The 14,642-nt window shown below is 44.6% G+C and overlaps 1 protein-coding gene across 3 annotated transcripts in view; it reads left to right on the top strand.

Annotated features, from left to right (window-relative positions):
• The window catches only part of Cemip (cell migration inducing hyaluronidase 1), a 169,188-nt gene that overhangs the window by 130,129 nt on the left and 24,417 nt on the right, over window positions 1-14,642 (top strand). For all 3 annotated transcript variants that reach the window (XM_046438539.2, XM_046438531.2, XM_058577597.1), the window contains 7 exons: window positions 4,115-4,320; window positions 5,228-5,297; window positions 6,136-6,264; window positions 8,736-8,821; window positions 9,806-9,937; window positions 13,519-13,554; window positions 13,636-13,791. In XM_046438539.2, the coding sequence (XP_046294495.1) occupies window positions 4,115-4,320; window positions 5,228-5,297; window positions 6,136-6,264; window positions 8,736-8,821; window positions 9,806-9,937; window positions 13,519-13,554; window positions 13,636-13,791 (815 nt within the window). The remainder of the gene's footprint in view (window positions 1-4,114; window positions 4,321-5,227; window positions 5,298-6,135; window positions 6,265-8,735; window positions 8,822-9,805; window positions 9,938-13,518; window positions 13,555-13,635; window positions 13,792-14,642) is intronic.

Here is a 14,642-nt window from a genome sequence, read left to right as displayed (position 1 = left end):
AAGGAGGGACCTACTACAAATTGGCATAGGAACCAACAGTCAGAAATAGTATAATAGGAACCTCTTTTCTTTCTTTTTTGTTCTCTGTCTCTCTCTCTCTCTCTCTCGGTACTGGGGATTGAACCCAAGTGTGCTCTACCACTGAGCTACATCCCCAGCCCTTTAAATTTATTTGTTTTTTGAAGACAAGGTCTTGCTAAGTTGCCCAGCCTGGTCTTGAACTTGTGACCATAGCACATCTCTCCTGCCTCAGCCTCCTGAGTCTCTGGGATTACAGGTATGGGCCAGCTGGGTCCCCTTTTTTGTTTTGCAGCCTCTCTTCAGGCCAAATGTTTTCCTTCAGGCTGCCACCCTCCCTTCTCCCCCTTGTAGAGCTCTTGCTGCCTCCTCCTGGTCCTGCCCTCTCCCTACCTCTCCTAGACACTCATTCTTTACCTTATTAGGCAGAGTGTTTTGCTTCTCCATTCTCTTTCTCAAATTATATCTGTTTGCATATTCTAAAACTCATTAAGATACTGCAAAACAAATGACCCATCACCCTACTCCAAAGCAATCTTCTCTTCAGCAATTCAGAACTAAATGTTTTTGATAATGGCAGAAGCTTGGAAATTACAGTTTTTATCATGACTGTAGTTATTCTTAAGTTACTCATTAATATAAATTATATCATAAGTACCCTAGAAGGCAGAATCAAACATACTCCTTCATCAGCATCCAGGACCAACCCCCCCTTGGGTACCAACCCTCCGAGACCAAGGGCCTTAGATAAATGGCAGAGTATTTGCATGTAATCTACATGCAATCTCCCATATACCTTAAATCATCTCTAGATTACTCATAATACCTCATACCATGTAAATAGGCGTTTTTCTGTATTGTTTAGGGACTAATGACAAGGAGGAAAAATTTGTACATGTTCAGTACAGACACCATTGTTTTTTAAAAAATGTTTTGATCTGAAGTTGATTAAATCCATGGATATGGATTCTGCAGAGGGCCAACTGTAGAATTAATTTCTGATTTTGTATTTGTTTTAATCAGGAGTTTCTTCTTCTTACAGTACAAGTTGGTGGCAGTCTTTCCCACTGGGGTGACTCTATGTCCTGACTTGTGCAGAACAGCCCAGCTCACCTTCCCATAGCACATCCCTGTCTCTCAACAATGTCCTTATTCAGATGATAAAATCAAGAGCCCCACTACAGAGATGGAAGCCATCCCTCATGGTGGTTTCGATTGTCAGGCGGAGCTTGGGAATTTCCTCCTTCACAATCTCCTGCCTAGAGAGCACCTAACAACAGCTGAAGGCTTAAAACAGCTTTTAGGAATTGCTTTTATGACTTCTGGCCTTCAGCATTCAGAAGAACAAAGGGAAAATACAAGAGAATGGCAGGGAGTTATATATTACTTCTGGTTAGTGCACACAGGGACTGTGTTTGTTCAACTACGATTTCTGCAGTCTCTTCTTTCTATCATCACCAATCATCTCAAACTATGTCACAGTTTAAATATTTGATTCTGGGAAATGTTCTAAGAAGGAATGATTCTAGAATGTTAGAACCAAAAAGAACTTTAGAAGTCCCCCTAGCACACAAGGAACACTCAGGCAAGTCACACAGCAAGTTAGAGGCTGAGTAGACTTGCATCTTCAGCTCCCAGCTGAGAAGAAGGAAATGGAGCCCATGTTGAGAAGCTTTCCTTGCTGGCGCTGTTGATTATCACTTAGCACACAAGTCATGCCATCACAGATGGGGAATCAAGTCCCAATTCTGTCCTTGTGAAAGAAGTGTCTTGGACCCCCTTGTTAAAATGTCAGTGTCATTTGTAAAATAGTAGTTGTGAGAAGGTTTACATGAGACAGCATGTGCAAAACATTTGACACCCAATAAATAATAGTGATTTTTTTTCCTCTGGTCAGTGAGGGTTTTTCTTCTCCATAGCACATCTCAAGGGTCTTGGAGGGAATTCCTTCACAGGGTATTTGTTAGAAGGCTGTACCTAGTTTATTATTCACTTGCATTCAGAGAAGCACTGCCCAGCATGGGACAGAGATAGTAGGGGCACAAGGATAGGTAGGATTTAAAAAGAGCAGCGGGTAGGAGGTGGAAGGTCTGGGTCTGAGCATTGCTCTACTGTGAGGACTTTGAGTTCCCTGAGACACTCCATGTCTCTTCTCTGAGCATTAGTGTCTTCCTCCAAGAAGTGAAAGCATTGAACTTGACCTCAGATGTCCCTGCCAACATGAGCAACCCGTGTTTCCTTGCCTTTTCTCCCAAGCTTCTTTTTCCATGCTATTTATAACACTTTTATTGCTTACTAGGAGAAAAGGAAGCAATCCCATTGGATGTCATTGAAATTGACTGAAATGCTTATTGAAGGAATGAATAGGATTCAAGATCACACCCTTGCCTATCGACAAAGATTAAGGGAGGGAGCTTATTTAAAAGAATGGGGAATTTGCCTGGAACAAGGTGGCTTGTGTGCTTGGATCCTTCCTTATGGAGTGAATGGACATAATTCAAAACCAAGCTTTCAGCTGTGGCTTTGTACCCATGGGCAATGTGACCCTGCATAAATCACTTAACTTCTCTGAGCCTCATTTTCTTCATGTCTTTTAAAAAAAAATCTATTTGCAGGTTTGTATAAGATTACAGCAAGATGAAAAGGTATAACAGGCCAGTGCAGTGCTCAGACATGAAGAGGTTTGGCTTGGCAGCCTTCAAAGAATGGCTGCTGTGAGTTAGAAAAGAGGCACCTGTCTTGTGAAAGACTTCAGGAGGAATTAGGGTGTTTACCCTAGATCCGTGCTTCTTAGTAAGGGACAATGTTGTCACCCTTCCCCTCCCATCCAGTGGAATATTTGGCAGTCAGTTTTGGTTTTTCCAGACACTGTTGATTGACACAACTGAGGGGACTCTATTGGCATCTGGTGGGTAGAGGTCAGAGATGCTACTCAACATCCTGCAATGTGCAGAACAGCCCCTTGGGATGTGTTGGGTGAAGTGGTCTCTGGACTGTGTTTGGCTTTTCCAGTGCCTGACACAGTGGTAGATTCTTCACAGGTGTGGGTTGAATCAAGGTCATAGGAAAGTAGGGACTTCCTCATTGGATGAATCCCTAGGGCACTCAGCACCCAGGGCTGGGAATAAGGTTGGAAGATTTCAATCAAAATAAGTGAGATGTTATCTACCTTTGTCCCACTACCATGTGAGGCAGCAAGCATTCCATCTCTGGGGTGTTTGAGCAGAAGCAGATACCCATTCCTTAGGTGTGCTGAGACCAGAGTCCTGCACTAGACAGGGAACTAGGGATCAGGCCAGGGACCCTCTAAGAACTTTTCAGTTCTGAGAATCCCTTCTGGGTCCAGGGATTCTGATCCCAAAGGAGACTCATAGATCATGAAGTTCAAGCCCTAAATTTTGTAGAGGGATAAGTAATTGAACATGGGACAGGAGACTTGTCTAAGATCCCTGTGCTGTTGGATACACTGTGAAGATCACATGCCTGGTCTCTCACATCTATTCAAATGCTCCTTCTACTTGGCCCTCAGCTGTGATTCCAAGAAGGCAACTGAAGAGCTGGAGTTGGCAATGCTTTCTGGTTCTTACCCCAGGAGTTGCAGATGTAGCTTAAGGTGTATCATGGGCTAAAAACTTGGCTTGGGTTCATGGTTGCAGGCACAGTGAGAAGCATCAACACTGATCTTCATAAACAGTCAGCCTGGTACAGCTCCATTGCTGCCTCCCTGAGGAAGCCCCTCCCCACCCCCTACTCAGTGAGGTCTCCTCTGTGAATCTCTCCATACTAAGTTATATCCTCAGCATGTCCCCATTTGACTAGGCTCCAAGGACTAATCTCCTTTTGACCCACCTTCTCACTTCTGACATTTTTTCCCCTTTTGTATTCCATGGAGCCTTACCCCCAACACCTGAGCTGGAGTAAACTATTCATTCCTCTGCCCCTCCCTCTCCTGACTCTGGACTTGCATCAGATTCACCTCCAAACACCCAATAGGGGTCTGTATATGGCTGATAATATTTACTCTTTGTTGAATAAATGCATGAGCAGATGAGAATTGGATGCTGAGTGACCCCTCCACACACCTCAACCCCTACAGATCAAGGATGTTGTGGGCTATAATTCGTTGGGCCACTGCTTCTTCACGGAAGATGGGCCAGAGGAACGCAACACTTTTGACCACTGCCTTGGCCTCCTCGTCAAGTCTGGAACCCTCCTTCCCTCTGACCGTGACAGCAAGATGTGCAAGACAATCACGGAGGACTCCTACCCAGGGTACATCCCCAAGCCCAGGCAGGACTGCAAGTGAGTGCCTCCCTTGCTCCTGCCACACTGGGGCCTGTGCCGCCCTCGGTGACACCTGCTCTCTCCACTTTCTGCTCAGCACTTGATTTCCCCACCTCAGTGCTTCTGAGCAGACATTAATTGCCTTCTACTGAGAACCTGGAGGGGAGGGAGGAGTGTGTTTTCTCCCTTCTTTCTTTCTGCTCAGCTTGCCTCATGCAGTTTTGTCCAAAGAGAACCACTATTCTCACCCATGCACTTTACTTGATGCCATACAGCTTTCTTTGTGGAAAGGAAGGCTTTCCATCTTGACTCCCACAGTGGTACACATTGATCCCAACCTCACTGATCCTTTTCCAGTCATGGTAGACTGAGTTAGAGATAGAGCTTCCTGTGCAGCTACCCTTCCAAGCCCGGGGCCTGTCCTGTAAAAATGGCTTCTTTCCTGGGTTCTTACAGATCCAGTGTTAGACTTCACCACAAACTACTTTTACCTTAAAGAGGCTTTTTTTTTTTTTTTTTTTTTGTCTTTTCAGTACTGGGGATTGAACCCAGGGGCACTCTACTACTTGAGCTGCATCCCCAGCCTTTTTTATTTTTTATTTTGATACAGAGACTTGATAAGTTTTCCACACTGGGGCTCAAACTTACCATCCTCTTGCCTCTGCTTCCTGAGTCAATGGAATTATAGTTGTGTACCACCACACCTGGCTGCGCCATTCCCCTTTTCAATTTCTGAACATTTTATATTCTTAAACAGGTGGCCCTTTAATTAAAAGAAAAAAAAATGTTTCAAATGGACAAATAAATGATTTATTAAATCTCTTCAAACTAATATTCAAGTTTCCTGTATGGGTCCATGGTGCAGCAGAATTAATGTTAGCAGGCCTTTATGTGATGCCATTCAATTTCTGTCCCCTCTCTGCAGTGCTGTGTCCACCTTCTGGATGGCCAACCCCAACAACAACCTCATAAACTGTGCTGCTGCAGGATCAGAGGTGAGCTGAAATCCCTTTCATTTGGCAGAAAGTAAGATGGAGATGGCAGAGGCTGCCCCTGAAATATGGAGCTCTTGAGTTCCAACTCCAATTGTTAGTGCAGACAGGCTTAGCTAGAGTGAAGAAGAAAATTAGCCAGTGGGTGGCAGAGAGTCCTTTGACTTGGTTTTCAATGACAGCTCTGTCACTTCATAATCCTGGTAACCATAGATAATGAGTACTAAGCACTTTATATGTAATAACTTGTTCTTAGAGTTAAATTATTTTTTCTTAGAAGGGTGCCTGGCATGTTACTGTTGTAAGTTAATGAAATCTGATTCTTGCATCCACACTGTGGCCTAGATATGATTATTATTCCCATCTGATTGAGGAGGAAACTAAGGCAGAGAGAACTAGGTGCCCAGGGGCACACACAGCTGGACATGGTGTGCCAGATGTGAGCACAGTGTTCTGTCTATACAGACTTACTATACCTGTGACCCTGGCCCAACTGGTGCTCTCTGGAGTTTCCATATCTGCAGAATGAAGGGAAAAGCTGAGAATACTTCCTGGTGCATCAGGAAGAGGAGTTTAACCTGTGTAGTATCTCTGAAACCCAGCAATTCAGAGATAGAGTAGAATAAATGTTAGTTTTAATTCAGGGTGGACCCCACAAGCTACTCTTACCTCAAATATTTTGCTGTTTCCCTTCAAGCACTGGGCCACATGGAGTTGCTTGGTTGGCAAGTGGAGAAGGGGTCGTAGTATTACACCCACCCCAGTGGGGGCTACTTGGTCATCCTGAGCAGCTGCCTATTGACGCTGAACTATGTGACTTTCTTGTGCTCTGTCTCAACAGGAAACTGGATTTTGGTTCATTTTTCACCATGTACCGACAGGCCCCTCTGTGGGAATGTACTCCCCAGGTTATTCAGAACACATTCCACTGGGAAAATTCCATAACAATCGAGCACATTCCAACTACCGGGTAAGTCTTTTCAGACAGCACCTCCCTGGCCTGCGTATCTGTCCTCTTCCTGGGTCTGCAGATGATTAGAGCTGAAACAACTGCACTCTTAGCACCAATCTGGAAGAAAACAGCAGTTTCCCAAGCCTGCTAGCCACTGACCATTCTTTATAAGAGTTTCCTATGGTGGGAGCCTTAAAAAATTTTTTTTCTTTTTGGCCTGAGGCATAGCCGTTCCCTTCTAGGAGCTTCAGTTTCCTATTCTGTACCATTAAAATTAGATCAGAACATCGGCTTATCAATATGCTTATCAGCATCCTTGAGACCACCTCTGTCCCCAGAGCAGACCTCTGGTCTCAGCTTCACACCAAGTTCTCTTGCCACATCCCACAGTCTATGGTGGACCCTGCATTGACATCAACAACCTCTGGGCCTAGCCAAAAGGAGCAAGATGCAGCTTCACTCTGGCTGAGGGGAGGGCAGCTTCTCCTGGAAGCCCCTAGGCTGAGCACCTGAATTTGATTTTGTGATTCATTTGCAGGGATTGCTGTTATTTACAATGAAAAGTCAGTCTTGACCCATAAGCTAAGGAAAATCAACATGATTCCAAAAGTGGCATCAGCATCCTCACCCATTCCCTTCTTGTTCTGTTGCTCGGGTAATGGGTTGTTCGATCTACACAGAGTTAAGTAGGCATATAGGAAACGAGATATTCCTCCATATCTTCATTCACTTCTCAATATTTCTTAAGCATCAAGCAAAGGTTGGGGGACAAGATGACTAGGATATTGCATCTGCTGACCTCCAAGTGGGATAGCAGTTCAGACCTGAGCATGGAACACAGCAATGGAGCTTGGGGGAGGCTGAGATCAGAGGTACTGCTCTCTGGGCAGAGGTGGTCTCAAGGATGCTGGGGCAGCACATTCTTAAACTGGTGTCCTGGTCTAATTCCTAATGGTACAGAGGAGGAAACATCCTGGGTCCAAAAAAAAAAAAAAAAAAAAGTATATATATATATATATATATATAAAAGGTTTAATCAGGAGAAGAACAAAAAGGCAATATACTCTCAGAGCAGCCTTGTGCTTACACCTAGGGGAGACCCCTGCAGTGGCATGTCTCAGAGACTAAGGTGAAAGATAGTTCCGTGGGGCCACAGGTAGTGATATGGAGGAGAACAGCACTACCTTGATAGAGGTGAATTTGCCCAAGGTCTCCAGTGGGGCATTTCTGAGGCTATCATGGGCGTCAGCATTGTACCCATACAGAGGCACATGCTGAGGCCATAATGCTGCTGGTGGTGGAGTAGGGGAATAAAGTGGAGAATGAGTTGGCTTCTTGTGGGGAACTGTCAATCTCTGGTCCCTTGAGAAGCTTCCCTGTGAGCAGGGGAGATGGGCCACATAGTACCTGGGAGGTGTGGGGAAGCTGAGAAGGAGAGGAGATGGAAGAAGAAGGGAGGATAGGCAAGGGCTCACTGGTGCAAATAGTGGGTGGGACTTCGGGTGATAGCTGGTCTTATCCTCTGAGGCAGGTGGGAAAGAAGTGGAAAGGACCTCCATCTGGATTAACTTGATTGGTGCTCATGACTAGTGAGCCTTGCCTCTACACCACAGTGTGTGGGTCTTCTTCCAAGTATCTTTTCCTGTATATCTTAATCGTCCTCATAGCCATGCTGTGAAATAGTTGTTATTAACTCATTTTGCAGATGACAAAGACTAAAGAGGTGAGTAGGCCAAGCACAGTGGCTCATGCCTGTAATCAGGAGGATTAAGAAAGATGCTATCTCAAAATTAAAAAAAAAAAAAGGACTGGGAATATAATTCAGTGGTAGAGCACCCCTGAATCCAATTCCTAGTACAGAAATAAATAAATAAATAAATAAATAAATATACTCTCAGAGCAGTATATTTAGCAGTAGATGGGTGGGTTGATTTTTCTAAAGTCCTAATTCCTGAGAATAGATCTAGGAGTCTAATTCTATATCATCTGACTCACATCACAAGAATGCATACCTTAAGTCCTTGATTTGGGGCCCAGGATAATAACTATAGAAAGAAGTGTGGATTCTGTGTAAGGATTTGACTATGGGGCCTTGGAAAAGATACTTTTTAGAACTCAGTTTCTTCATCTACACCTTAAACAGGACACTTCCCTCCCCCCCATATTTGGTCTGAGTCACACAGAACAAGGCATGTTCTTTTTGCTGTACACTGAAGACCCTCTATTCCATAAATGATGGTTTTTAGAATTTTTTTTTTTTTTTTAATATTTATTTTTTAGCTTTCGGCGGACACAACATCTTTGTTTGTATGTGGTGCTGAGGATCGAACCCGGGCCTCACGCATGCCAGGCGAGCGCGCTACCGCTTGAGCCACATCCCCAGCCCCATAAATGATGGTTTTACTGGCACATACAGGAGGGTGTAATAGGCTGGATGTGACAAGATGCCTGTGGTCTGCAGTAGCAGCTGATGTGTCCTCTCTCCCCAGGCTGGCATGATCATAGACAACGGAGTCAAAACCACAGAGGCCTCTGCCAAGGACAAGCGGCCCTTCCTATCTATCATCTCAGCCAGGTAACAGACCCTTGGGAAGACACATCCTCCATAGTGACCCCTCAGTCCAACTCCCTTCTCTTCTTCATCTCTTCCTCATCAGTCCTGTTGAGAACTTTCTATGGGCTGGGCATTGAACTAACTGCTGAAGGCACCACAGTGAAAACTCTGAGCAGGGTGAAGTCTGAATTAGGAGTCAGTCTCTAGTAGGCAAAAGGAGATTGAAAATTCTTAGAAGTTTCTAGATCCCTCAGCAAAGCCAATACCTGGAAAGTCAATAGGAATGGCCAGAGCATGGCAGTTGGGGCTGGAATTTAAAAAAAAGTAAAAAGAAAAGGGAAGAATTTCACTGTAAATTTAAAATAAACAAACAAACAAACATGTAGATTATGCCTATAAGTCAACCTGGAGCTCAGCTGAAAGCCAGAGACAACTTTTAAAAGGTGCTGCCAAAACCTGAGGGTCATTATCAAAACCAGTACCCTATAAAAGGTCTAAGTTGTTTGGTCTCCAACAAAAGTGGGCAACACTAGTAACATGATAATGCCCACAGGACACGAGGCACCAATATGCACCGGGCTCAGCACTACATTTTGTAGCTAAGAAGTGCCAAAATAAGGCACTAGTTCAAAGTTGCCCACTAGTTAATGGGAGAGCTGAGTGTCACAGACTGTCCTTCCAGGCCACAGGGGCTGCATTGCATGCCTGGATGGCACTGGATGTCTGAACTTTCCTCTGTGATTTGATCTCACTTAAGGGACAGCTCTTAGTGGTGCTGATGGATGAAAAAAGTGATGTTTGCGTCTGCTTGGAGTTGGGCCCTGGAGAAAAACCTGCTTGCCTCTGTGATGGGCTCAGAAAGTTCACCCCAGAGCCCGGGCAATGCTGATCAGTGTTTATTCAGTGCTGTCTGGCTCCGTGAGTACAGAGGAGCTCACAGAGCCCAGGAGGGAGTCAGTACAGCAGATCCTCTCAACACCCCGTGTCTGTCCCATGGTATTCCAGATACAGCCCTCACCAGGATGCTGACCCGCTGAAGCCCCGGGAGCCAGCCATCATCAAGTACTTCACAGCCTACAAGAACCAGGACCATGGGGCCTGGCTTCGTGGTGGGGATGTGTGGCTGGACAGTTGCCGGTGAGTCGTGAGTGATGTGTAGCATTGGCACAAAGGAGGCATGAACCATCCTCCCCACATCTGGAGTATGAACAAGTCCGAGAAAGGAAACAAGACACATCAGCCTTTGGCATTCTGGTCTCCCAGAGGTAGGAGCATTAGAACAGCAGCAGGAAATGGCCAGAAGAAATCAAAAAACAAAACCCCAAAACAGCATATTGCCTTCAACCCACAGTGCCAGGTGCTGGGAGTCATGATTTTTCTCTGAATAGCCACTGGCTTCACTCTCTCAAGGTCACACAGACAGCCAACTAAGAGATGGAAGAAGAAAAAAGTCAGAATATTCAAGGCACCTACACTATGCCAAAGCCTTTGTTGGATTTCTTTCTTACCACGGTTTTCAAGAATATAAATTAGTACCTCCATTTTAAAGATGGTGATCTAGGCTCAGTTTAATGAGTTTCCCAACATCACACAACTAGTAAATAATCAAACCAGGACTCAACACTCCAAGGTGTTGGTTTCCAAGACACAGTGAAAAGGGCCAAGAATATTGAGTTCTGAGATAAGGCACCATATAAAGCCACTGGTCACACTGGACAAATACCAAAAGGGACAGCAGCTGAGCAGGAGTTTATTTTGTGGGAGTATCATGAAGTGTTCTCTTCATTTGACTTTTTAAAAAAATTTTTTTCATTATTGTTGATGGACTTTTATTGTATTTATTTCTATGTGGTGCTGAGAATCGAACCCAGTACCTCACACATACTAAGCAAGTGCTCTACCATTGAGCTACAACTCCAGCCCCTTTGTCTGACTTTTGTGATAAAAATGGGAGATCAGAGCCACTTGAGAGGCTGAAGCAGAAGGATTGTGAATTTGAGGCTAGCCTTAGCTAAGTTGCAAGGCCCTAAGCAACTTAGAGACCCTGTCTCAAAATAAATAATAAAAACTGAGCAACTTAGAGAGAATCTGTCTCAAAATAAAGAATAAAAAGGGCTGAAGATGTGGCCCAGTGGTTGAGCACCTGTGAGTTCAATCCCCAGTAACAAAAAAGGTGTATGTGTGTGTATGGGGGAGAGTGTCAGAAACTTTGTATAGGAGATAAAGGCAAAGGGAATGAAAGGAAATAAAAAGCATGCAAAGAGGGAAACAGAGACACTAAATTGACAGAAGAAGGGAAAGAGGCTGCCTTGAAAAGCAGAAATCTGGGGAGAGGCTGACTGTAGGCTGGGAGACGCATGAGTACCAAGCACACCCTGAAAGATGTTCTGGGAGATAGGATTGCTGCCAAGAGATGGAGGGAACTTTGCTACTCATAAGGAAAGAGGAGTCATTTATTTTTAAAACAGGGGAAGGGAAAGAAGAGAGCCAATCTGAATTTTTGAAGGAATTTAGGAGAAGAGGGGGAAGGCTTATTCTAACTGGCATTAGAGGGCATATTTCAGTTCCGAAGAAGTGAGAACTTTCTTATAATATGGAATACTATTCAATGAAATCAGTTGCTTAGCTGTAGAGCAGAAGCCAATGGTACTTGAGAAGGATACTATTTAGGAGGCAGATGGAGGCCCTGGTAGAAAAGAAACTAGATGGCATCAATGCTGAAATTCTCTGCAAATGTCCAGAGAATTTGTTGGTTCTGATTTCTTGGGCATTTCAGAGTTTAGGTTCCCTATAGAGACAGTAAATGCCAGACTTGGGGCAGCAAGAAAAATGGTCATGATCTTCTGCCTGTGGGGCTGTCTCTTCTAATGCTCCATCAGACTCATTCTAAGGAAGCTCAGTGCTGGACTGGCACGATGGCTGCAATCCCACAGTGTATGTGGTCAGGGACTGACAGAAGATGGGGATCCCTTTTGAGAACTTTGGGCATTTGGTCAATGTGGCCTTTTCAGGAAGGTCACTGTGGTGATCACTGGATGGAGGCACAGATGGGAGGGGGCTCTCCTGGAGGTAGGAAAGCCAGCAGAGGTATTACCACAATAATGCCAATGAGAAAGGATTATAAATAATGAGAATTTTGCTGAAACTGAGTCTTTGGAATGGTGAGCACGTCTGCTAGAAGATCATTGCATTGTTTTAAACCTATTGAGTTTGAGATGTATGTGAAATAGTAAAAATGCTGCAAATTTTGGAAGCATAGGTAGGAAGAGTGACTGATTATAGAATCACCAGCATTTTGGTGGAGAGGCAAGCTGTTAGTCTTTCCCGGGGACACAATAAAGAATGAGGGAACTACAGGAATGCAGGGGGGTGGGTGGTGACGATGTGGAAAAGCTCAGGGGCTGGTTCACATCTGGGAGACAAGAATCAAGAAGCTTTAGAAATGAACTGGAAAATATGATGCTCTGGAAGATGGACCTTGAATAATTGATTTGAACTGGATGGATCTCCAAAGAGGGGGAATGCATGTGTCCTAAAATAAAGTACTCAGAGGATGAAAAAGTGCATTTAGTCAAGGGTCGCATGTTTTCTCTTATATGTGGAAGCCAGAGAATAAAAAACAAAAGAAAGGTGAGGGGGAGTGTTCTCTCATGAAAATCAAAAGGAGTAGAGGAAAAGGACCAGAGGGAGGCAGGAGGGGAAAGAAAGGAGAAATACTGAGGAGTGATCTTGGCCAAATTATATTGTTATATTGTGCTCATGAACAAATATGTAACAGCAAATCCCACCATCATGTACAACTATAATGCACCAATAAAAAAGCATGGAAAAAATTAAAAATGCACAACTCAGTAATACACAAACAAACAAACAAATAAAGTGCTCTTGGGAACTAGAGAGCATTCAAGCCACCAGAATCAGCTCAATATGCTAAAGCAGAAGGAAACATGGACTCACTAGGCTCTTAAATGCAAGGGTAAGACTTGGGCTTGGATGTGTAGGTGATATGAAGCCACTGGAGGTGTAGGAAACAGAGAATGATTGGTGACAATGGCACTTTGAGAAAATGAGCCTGGCAGGATGTCCAGGACAGGTGGAAGGAACAGAAAAGTAGAACTATCTGCCTCAGGATGGAGGACTTGAAGACAGCATAGACCCAAGACTCAGCTCAGGTCCTGTATGATCATCTGTCAGGTGAGACCAGACTTCCTCCAGAAGCATGCTCACCTGGACACTTAAAAAGGGCAGAGTGAAAAAGCAGCAGAGTAGGTGACCACAGTGCAATTGCAAAATTTCTTCATGCTTTTCTCAGAACCAGCATCTGTCTGAATTCCAGGAACTAGGAATTTAGTTTTTGTGCTGCTGTGGCTGAAACAGTAGTAAGGATGGCAAGTCACATAACTCACCTGTCCCCAGTGCTGGCCCTGAGAGTGGTGAGGTCCTCCAGGTTCTCTTGGCTAAATCTCCTATTAGACCTGCAATTGCAGATGGTGGGCTGGGGAGGGAGACTTATGAAACTGAGCCTGCCCATGGCTTACTGAAGGTAAGACTATTGGAGTCACTGTTTTCTCTCTGGAGTCAGACACAGAATGGGAGTGGATTCAGACTGTCCCCTTACTTTACAGAGTACAGAATCGCAATTCCTTCTCCAAAGTCAAACTGTGTACATGACTTTGCTAAGCATGGAACACATCTTGACTGTCTGCTCTTGTCCTCAGGTTTGCTGACAATGGCATTGGCCTGACCCTGGCCAGGTAAGAACAACTGTCCTTGTGCTTGGTCCTTTATAGGAATTTGTCTCTGGACTTTTCACCCCAAACATTTTCTCTCTACAGTGGTGGAACATTCCCATATGATGATGGCTCCAAGCAGGAAATAAAGAACAGCTTGTTTGTTGGTGAGAGTGGCAACGTGGGAACGGAAATGATGGACAACAGGATCTGGGGCCCCGGAGGCTTGGACCACAGTGGAAGAACCCTCCCTATTGGCCAGTACGTTTGCAACTGATAGTCACTTGGTTTTGTGTGGCTTAACCTAAGTGATAGCAATGGAACGAAAAAATTTGTGGGTGATTTTGCTCTGTTGACTATGAATTTTTCTGTCCAGAGAAATAACTGAGATTATTGAGACTAGCAATGAAGAGGTGGAGTCTGGATCAGGGAGACAGAAGCCAACAACATTGAATTTGAATCAACAGGATGGCAAGGCCATCAGAACGCATAATATGGCCCTGGTCTATGATAATGAGAATACCATTTCCACAATGTGGGACTGTGGGTCCTGGTCTTCTCCAATAGGAGGCTCACTTGGAGACTTTTATTCATTTCTGAGGTTGGAAAAGTGACAGAGCACCCTTACAGGAGAATAAATTGGAGGGTGGCAAAACCCACAGCCATGCCTCATGTAGACTGGGATCTTCAACCAGGAGATGGGATTATCCTTGGGTAGACACATTCTTAGTGCTGCCATGCCCACAAGAGATAAGGCAAGTTTTCCCAGGGGCTTGAGGGTTAGAACTGATTTAGGTCAGGAAATACTTTGCTAGCAGTCAGATTTGTTCAACAATTAGAATAACAGGATTGTCCTGAAAAGTCAGGAGCTCTGTTGCTCCTAACTGGAGGAGATCAAATGAAGGTTGGATGATGACTAGGTGGCTAGGCAACAGAGCAATGTACTCAGTTCCTTGGAAAGCACAGCCTGGGTGAGCAGGGAGGATTCCCTCCCCTTCTGTTGCTATTTCTGCCCAGATGTGAATTCAAGCCAGAGAGGAAGACTCTAGCTCACCAGCAATGCTGTTGTCCCAGGGTTCCCTGTGATAAGATCAGCCCTGCTTTTCTCCCTG

Source organism: Marmota monax, unplaced genomic scaffold, assembly GCF_021218885.2.
Source record: "Marmota monax isolate L192 unplaced genomic scaffold, Marmota_monax_Labrador192_F-V1.1 WCK01_AAM20220418_F8-fsc00005, whole genome shotgun sequence".
Taxonomy (NCBI): domain Eukaryota; kingdom Metazoa; phylum Chordata; class Mammalia; order Rodentia; family Sciuridae; genus Marmota; species Marmota monax.
This window is presented reverse-complemented; position numbering and strand designations above follow the sequence as displayed.